This window comes from Balearica regulorum, chromosome 1, assembly GCF_011004875.1.
Source record: "Balearica regulorum gibbericeps isolate bBalReg1 chromosome 1, bBalReg1.pri, whole genome shotgun sequence".
NCBI classification, from domain to species: Eukaryota; Metazoa; Chordata; class Aves; order Gruiformes; family Gruidae; genus Balearica; species Balearica regulorum.
In genome coordinates, this window is record NC_046184.1 from 85,154,397 (window position 1) to 85,163,268 (window position 8,872).

Consider the following 8,872-nt stretch of genomic DNA (forward strand, 5'->3'; position numbering starts at 1 on the left):
TGCTCATACCCACATCAGTCTTTCAGCCTATCATCACAGCCATCTCCCCTTCCTGTTTCTCATCAGGAAACAATCATTTGTTTCAATCAAACATGATTGGCTTGGTGAGTGGTAGTGGATTACAGGAGACAAATAACACAGTACAAATCTGCATACAGAGGTATAGAAGCCCTTCTGTCTTTCCAGATGTCTCTGCAATGCAGACACATGCCACACAGCCAAGATGGCACATCTATTTTCTGAAGTTCAGTGTGTATGCACTTTGCATTTTCAAAAGTTTGTCCTCAGCCACTGATGGTGGAGCTGAAGGAAACACTGGTTTTGTATGAAGCTCAACTATTGTGGGAACACTGGTGAGAGTGCGAGGCATTCCTTTGAGACACTTTTACCAAAAAACGCCCCAAGAAGGGATAAACTCTGAAGCTTACTCTGAGATCATACTCCTGAAGAGTATGCCCAGCAAGAACAGGCTGACAAAACAGACAATCCTCCCCTCCTCATACCCAGAAGTCACCCACATAAAACAGTCTATTTATCCTGTAATGAAATCCTGGCAGCATTCCTGTTTGTCTTCACATGGAAGGGTTTCTAGTGTAGACTTCATTGCAGATTGTGTGTGTAGAAATACATTTTGCTCAGTCCATCACCGTTCTATATATATTTCCACCTTACAGGACAGTCTTAAGCAGGACATCCTCTGAACAGAAATCGGCAGGTTTGTGGTCATTAATGAGCTGCCACATGCCAACTATATTGCTTCATGCAATGTCTTTCTTCTCCCATATGAAGCCTGTCTGTTTGAAGGATGAGGAGAAATGAATACACTATCATCATAAGAAAAAAATAGTAATTTCAACATGTTTACAAACATTCTTCTTGCTAGGAGAAAGCACCATGTCAGGTAAGTGACTTCTAGGAAGGAGGCTACAAGAAGATGTACTATATCTACCCTCCCACTCCCATATTATCTTTTTAAAAACATACCCAACAGGATACTCCTTAGGATGTTGTCTAGTCTAGCTTCTAGTTTCCTGTAAAACAGCATTTACACCACTTCTTTTTTGGGTAGTGGAATCTGTGCCCTACTTGTTAGCTTTATCAGCATTCCTGTAACGTGTCCTGTGAGCATCAGTCCCTGGGATGGTCTCCCAGGATGACATATGTCCTTCCTGGATTTTTCACATAGGATGTTCATATTGCTCTCTCCCATTTTTGTAATGGGGAGGGGTATATTTTGACATAGTCTCTGTAGTATTGTGATACATACTCAACAGCTTGATTCTGGGACCGGTAACAATACTAGTAAGGAAAGGAAGCCTACACTTTAACCCATACATGACACTAGAATATTATTTTTAAGACCAAAAAAAAAAATAAAAATCTTTTGTATGAAAACTGGGCAAGAAGGAAGTCCAGGGAAATAAGTGCGAGATGGGTGAGTTCCAGAAAATTAACTCTTTGTTAGTATGGCTTAGTGATGACAGAAAGGGGAGAGATTCACTGTTTCTGCTTTTATTTACAGAAGGTGTCTCAGATGATTGAATTCTAAAACTAAAATTGAGAACAGGACACAGAGAGGAAAGAGATATTTCCTAGACAGGATAAATTCACTACATACAGTACCTCTTGGAGCAATATACCATCTGTTTCAGCATATTCTTCTGCAAAAGTACAATAGTTTCTAACACAGATGAGAGTATAAAGGTCCCCTCCATTTGTGACCTCATGAAAGGCAGGATATAGCATGATATCATACAGGCTTTATGTGCAATTGAGAGCTTGTAGTGGCAGACAATTCTGATACTTCAAAATATTGTGCAACCTCACCACTGTATTCTGGACAGGGCACCCAGCTGACAGTGCTTGGTAAGTTTCCATAGGTATTTTTGTTTCTTACTGTGGAATATTAATTCATTACAGAATAAAATGTTTACACAACCCATAAAATGTGTTAAAGGGTTGATTTAGCAAACAGGGCTAAAATAATTTATTATCTTGGCAAAAGGCAGCTTAGAGCAATTGTTAAATCCATGTTTACTCATATAAAGGAGGAAAAGAAATCTCTATTACTAAGCACATTTACAAATTAAATGTTTATCTGGATTCAATGTGAGATCAGAAAAGTAGAACAAAACTACAAAGGATTCTTCAATTTTACTGTGATCCCTGAACTTAAAAGCATCAGAGATAAAAGAGTATTTTATGAAAGTAACCACTACATGCCTTCATTAGTCTTACAGTCTTTGCTTGGCATTCACTCTTCATATTGTGTTAGAACCTTTCAGTATGATCAACACAGCTATTCTAATATTTTTGCATTCCTGTTTAAAATAAGTACAGCAAAATCAGGAAGGGGCAAAGATTTAGAACATATTCTATTATATTTGCCTGTGTGACTGGTTAGAAGAGGAGCTCTCTTAATTTCTCTATCTGTCATCTAAGCAAATCATCACACACCTGCTAATAAAAAATAGGATGATTTCTAGCCAAAATAGATGCAGAATTCAAGGGTGGTAGAGAAGGGAATAGAACACTAGCCAGATGACAAGTGACACCCTTTCAGGAGAATCATGGTAGCTGCTTTTTCTCTCCCTGTGTTCTTATTCGAGATTAGCTTGGTGATGGCACCAGACTCATTCTGTTAGTGAAGAAAAATTCAGAAGAAAATTAAAAGTCACCTGTCAGTTAATGCATTTGTTTGAAAATGATCTGATGATAAATTTGCGGGGAACCTGGCATATCTTTTTAATGTCATTATCAGAAAAAAAATGTATCTTAGTGCTAGAGGACAGATGGGTATAATCCCATAAAATGCAGTAATTTTTCCTGCTCTGTGCTTGTCACTCTTTTAATCTCCTCAAAACACTTCAGAATCAGAGAAAATATCATATTGAACAAAGAGATTTATTTGGTGTTCTGATTACAACTATTACTTATGTAGTCTCACGGCTGTTTCAAACAAAAAGGAGAACTGTTTTCTGAGAGCCTGCTTTTTTGGAAATGTCTTTATGAGTCTCAAATTCACAAGGTGTGAACAAAAGGAGCACTTTTTTATATCTTCAACTAAACAATTTAATGTCCCTGAATAATTCACATAAAATCTTAGCATTTGCTTTCCCACTAAGGGAGGAAATTTGCATTGGTTTCTCCTTTACACAAACAACACAGAGTAACAATGTTAGCCATTTAGACCTGTATCTGCAAGATTTTAGCAGTTTTAGCAATAATTTTTAGCTGTGCTTACACAGAGCCACTGCAGTTTGAGGGAGGTACCAAGCTGAATGTTATAATTAAGAAAATGTTGTTTCCAAAGTATATTTGTGTTGTGGTTTAAACCAGCAGGCAGCTAAAACAACCACACAGCCGTTTGCTCCCTCCCCCTCTCAGTGGGATGGGGGAACTAAAAAAAAAAAAAGGAGAGGAGAGGAGAGGAGAGGAGAGGAGAGGAGAGGAGAGGAGAGGAGAGGAGAGGAGAGGAGAGGAGAGGAGAGGAGACGAGAGGAGAGGAGAGGAGAGGGGAGGGGAGGGGAGGGGAGGGGAGGGGAGGGGAGTCCTTGACTGGTTGGCAACGACTAAAACACCAGTGTGACAGGGAAGAGGGGAGTTGATGGAGGCGGCTTTTTTTTTAGTTTCCCTCTCCACTTCAGACAACAGACCTCAGTAACTACACTAATAAGTAGAGGCTGACAGCAAAACTGAATGCGTTTGTCAATTCTCTTTAACTCTCCTTGATGAATGTTTTTGTTAGCACATGCCAGAGGTACGGACCTTCCTGTGGGAGCCAGTATTTGCATATCTGAATCAGTATCTCCCAAGAAATGCATATAGCAGGATTTTTTTTCTGGTGGCTATAATAAAACTTTACCTTGAAAAGGACATCTAGTTTTGGATCTCTCATCACTTGAAGCAGGCACAACATTAATTATTGGAGAGGAGAAAACAGATTTTGTGGGTTAAGCACCTGATCATTGTATGAATTATTGGAAGGAGTGTGCATGGGTAAGGAATTTCCAATTAGGTGATTAAAAATTCTGCAGAATTGAGTAAGGGATGTTAGCAAATGTCAGGCTGTGGGACTGTGAAATAGTAGGACATATGATGATAAGTGGCCTTAAAAAAAAAAAAGTCAAAAAGTCATTGTCTGGCACTCTTAACAGTCAGGGATTTGCTAAATCCCATGCCTAAAAGCAGTTATTTGTAGGTTCATGGGGAAGAAGATGCTTAATGTCAAAACAAATTAAATGCAAATACTTTTTTGTCAAGCTTGAAAGAAAAGGAAGAAAGGGAGTGAAGGACTGCAAGGGAAGGATGAACAGGGTCTTCCCTGTGGTCTTGGTATTTCAATGCTGTAGACATTATCTAAATGAATTAGCATACTGCATCTCCAGCTCTTTCAAGGGTGGGGAATCTTTCAGGAGTGGCTTTTCTGGGTATGGTAGATTAGGAAATAGAAATTTTGTGCCAACAAGGAGGACAAAGAGAGAACAAGCTCCTCAGACAATTTTTATATGAAGGTCAGCAGTAATACTGTATTTTGAAAAAGGAACATGGCTCACTGTTCTAGGTAAGAAAAAATAATGCAGTGGAAGGGATCGAGTCAGCAGAGCTTCACCAAGAAGGCTACAGATGGTGTTTCAAGAAAGACAGGTCAAGAAAGAGGGAGATAGTAGGGTCTGTGAAGAAGAAGGGGACAAATTAACCCATTGATTATTGTTACTAAATTTGCCCTGTGAATAGGACAGTTTGGTGTTGATTTTTCAGATTAATAAAACTGTGGAGAAAGCTAGTAAGCAAGCTTAATAGAATAAACTGAAGGGAGTGAGGAGGATGAGACATGACCAAAGAAGAGACCTCAAGTCAGATAAGTGTATTCTAGAAAAACATGTACTACCTCTACAATGCAGAACTCCCAGAGATCTACTCAGTGTTCACTGGGTCTACTGGCTCTATTCTAGCAGAAATGAAATGTGTGACTGATCAAGTCTTTTCCCCAGAATTAAATTGCCTACTGAATGTACTCATCAATATGATTCCCTCTTATTCCTGCAATCTATTTCCCACTGTCATATCCAAATGGAATATGTGTTCACGAAAAAGGCAGAAGAAGTAGGACTGGGAAGGACATACAGGTATTCATAAGGAATTGGCAAAAGATGTGGAGGTTGGAGGGAAAGTAAGTGATAGAGGGTCCAAATGAAAGAGACTAGATCTTAAAAATATGTATCATGATTCCTAAAAATTGTGAGGCTATTGGTATCACAGTACAGCACCAGACAATAAAGTGCTTTATTAATGACAGACAAGATACGTGTAGGCAAGCTAGCGCTGACCCTGAACTGTAACACTGGATCCAGGAAGCGACAATAGGAAGCCAAATGTTAAACTGCTAGTTTCATTGAAATGAGTGATAAAGCTTCCACTAACTTCATTAGAGTCAAAATTCCACCCTCCATTTTTAGTTTCAGTCTGGTTTCTTACGCGCTATTTAGAGGCATTAAAGTTATTTTTACCATGACATCTCTAGCTGTGTGCCATGCTGTTTGGCTACTCAGATTTCAGATGTATACACTGGATTCCTAGCAGATAGATGGGAAAAGAGAAAGAGCGGAGAAGGAAATAGTCAAATGAATCTGAAAAAGAAAATCAGGAAAAACTATAAATGCTGATGTGGGAGATAATTCTGTAAAGCCATCCATGAGGATGTAAGAAAATATAAATGGGAGGAATCTGAATTAAAAAAGACATATCACAGAACATTTCCGCAGCAGGGGAAATATTCTTACATAACGCACACATGGAACCATAACACTCAAGCATTCATATTTTCAGACACAAACAGACTTTTGGCAAGAGGAATTATTGCCAAGCATTTAACCCTGTTTTTTTCTGATCTCATTTTTTTTCTGCATTGCTGTGAGTTTATATGCAAGGAAAAAAATAAGAAATATTTTTTATAGAAATGATGGAGCTGACAGGTCCTGTGACATTGGCATGAGAAACACAGTTGAAGTGTTTCTTCTTTTCATAGTCTAATAAACTTGTACTTTGTGTCTTTTTGGCACCAAGAGAAGGCACCAAGTATCTAGCACACTTATTTTTCCTCAAGCAGAGTGGAAATGGTATTAGCAGTGCAGAAACAAGACTTCAGAATTTAAATTTTTATTTTGCTCAATAGGTGTGTGGGATGTGGGATTTATTACTCTATTTTCTCTTTGTACTCTGGATATGAGCAACATTTTTGACAGGAACTTAGCTGACTGACTCGGGTAAGAAAGCATGGCCTGCTATTTCTCTGCTAAATAACAAAACACATTTACTCTTGGTTCCTTTGGGAAACTTTGTAGCTTAAAAATTTTGTAGATTATAGGTTTGGAGGCATCAGTTTGCTTGTTTATTTTTATTTTTAAAAATGTAGGATAAAGCGAAGGGACAGATTGAGATGAAATAAACAAACAAATTTCAGATAAATCTTGACTCAGGACCTGAGGAGATAGACATACACAGAAAGAGACAAAGACAATAGAGGATGAATGCAGAGTTTCAGTTTGCCACGTGATCATTGTATAACTTAGCATAAGAAACCAGAGAATTAAATTCTTTTTTTCAATTAGTACCTTAGCTTTAGTAAATTCAGCTCTTTGGTCAGTATCCAGAGAAAAAAGGTTTGTACTTGCTTTGTACCTATATTAAATCCTGAAGCCACATTATGTTCAAATAACCTATGTATTTTGATTTAAATGGCATATATAGCATGGTATATTTAGTACATACTATGTTGGAAAGACAATTAAAATTTAATGTAAATATAATTGTCTTTTATACTGAAGATCATGATCCTGCATGCTCAGCACTATAGGTCACATTAAATCTTGAATTCAGCATCTAGTCTCCAACACACACATTTCTACAAAAAACCCACATGGCCTGATATTTAGACATATGGACGCAAAGGCTCTGGGCCATACTGCTTTGCATTTCAGGGAAGGACGATGAAATGATACCTCCAGCTGTGGCCATCTTTTCCCCATCAAAGCAAGAGATCCAACAGAAGAGCAAGGCCACACTGGTATGCCTGGCCTCTGGTTTCTATCCTGACCACCTGAATCTGGTTTGGAAGGTGAATGGTGCTAAAAGGACAGAAGGGGTGGGAACAGATGAGTTTTCTACACGGAATGAGAGTACCTACTCATTGACCAGCCGACTGAGGATCTCAGCCCAGGAATGGTTCAACCCTTTGAACCGTTTTGAGTGTGTTGCCGAATTTTTTCAGAATGAAACACTGGAATCAATACAGAAATTCATCTACGGCGATGCTGGTGAGTAAAACATATGTGGGTATAGGGGTCATTTTCTGTAGGCTCCTATATCTAGAATCAGCAGTCATTACTGAAGCCACGTTTCTTCACAGTATACTGTATTTAACTCAGATCTGTCAGTCCCCAGGAAATTGAGACCAAGCACAGGAATCCAAGCCTGTTCTTCTCCAAACTTGCTACGAGCCATGTAATTCACATTCCCACATGCACCCTCTATTATACAAGTTATTGAACAAACAAGATTTTAAAAGAGGTGCTGATACATATCTGAGATCAAATATCTCGTATTTCTTTTCTTCTGTTTTTAGATTGTAGTATCTTCAAAGGTAAGTTAAACCACTATTTTTTTCCTCCTTGACAGTTTGTTTATCTATACATACACCTGTGTATGCAAAGAGAGATATGTCATGTGTGTATGTGCCTCAATGTGTCCTGTGTTTGCATTTTCTGGCAGGCACAGCTATTCATAACAGTATGCATGGGTGCAAGATTGTACATGTACAGACACAAGCATTCATGGATGTGAACAGCCAAATTCTGTCTACTGTCATGAAATCTTCCGTGAGACTCACTGCTAGAACTCAATATTTCAGCATAAAAATATCACTTAGAGCAGCAGCCCTACCTGTAGCATAAAGTTGTATGCTGATATTCTAGCAAGCAGTTAGAACACTTTGCTATGTCACTGACTCCACATACTACAGTACCTTATTTCCTTAAATATACTGCAGAATTAGAATAAATTATATTTCCATAAGAAAGACTCCAAATCCAGTTTCATTTGATCCCCCCAACTTCTCATTCTTCAGACTAATTCCTAATCAGTCATACCAATGTGAATGTGAAAAGTCTAATACAATTACTAGTTAACGTGGTATTTCAGCTAAGGGCAGCCAAGTTATAACTTTTGCAAATGAGCACTGAACAAGTTCTCCTAATGAGCAGAATAAAAAAAAAATATCCTTATCTGGTAAAGTTTTCTAAAGATATGTTTTTCTCTGTTGGTTTTTATTTATTGCTTTCTCCCTTACTTTTCAGAAAACTGTTAGAGAAGTGCTACAGCTGGGAAGTTTGTGTACATCATACTTACTTTCAAGAGCATTTTGTATAGGATGTTTGTGATGGGGCTGAGTTTTAGGTCCAAGGAGAGGAACAGAGTTCTGGTCTATGCACATTTGTCCTAACCCATTCTAACTGTACAGGAGACCACTTCAGACAAAATGATGTCTTAAAGTTCATATTTATATATATCCACATCTCTACAATTATACTATGTCTCTCATAATAGCATGAAGACCCTGAAGAGATCTTCTCCATAGCGTGGAGACCCTGAAGAGATCTTCTGTCTAGCATAGCCAGGGTGTTCAACAGAAGGCGGGAAATATCTCTGAAGGCCTCAGCAGAAAACAGTACCTCAGAATCAGAGCAGATGACGTGCCAAAATGTGCTTGAAAATATCTCTTTAAGAGAACAGTAGTTGAGCTTTAGCCAAAACAGGATGTGGTTTGACATTTACTCAAAAAAACCGTTTTGATAACACATCAGCCTCTCTTACC

The 8,872-nt window shown here is 38.3% G+C and overlaps 1 gene segment (V, D, J or C); it reads left to right on the forward strand.

Moving 5' to 3' along the window:
- Positions 1-894: 894 nt before the first annotated feature.
- On the forward strand, positions 895-8,500 carry LOC104631768 (T cell receptor beta chain MC.7.G5-like). The segment is given in 5 exon segments: positions 895-901; positions 1,777-1,866; positions 6,981-7,316; positions 7,625-7,642; positions 8,355-8,500. Coding segments are annotated over 5 exon segments (597 nt in total).
- The last annotated feature ends 372 nt before the right edge of the window (positions 8,501-8,872 follow it).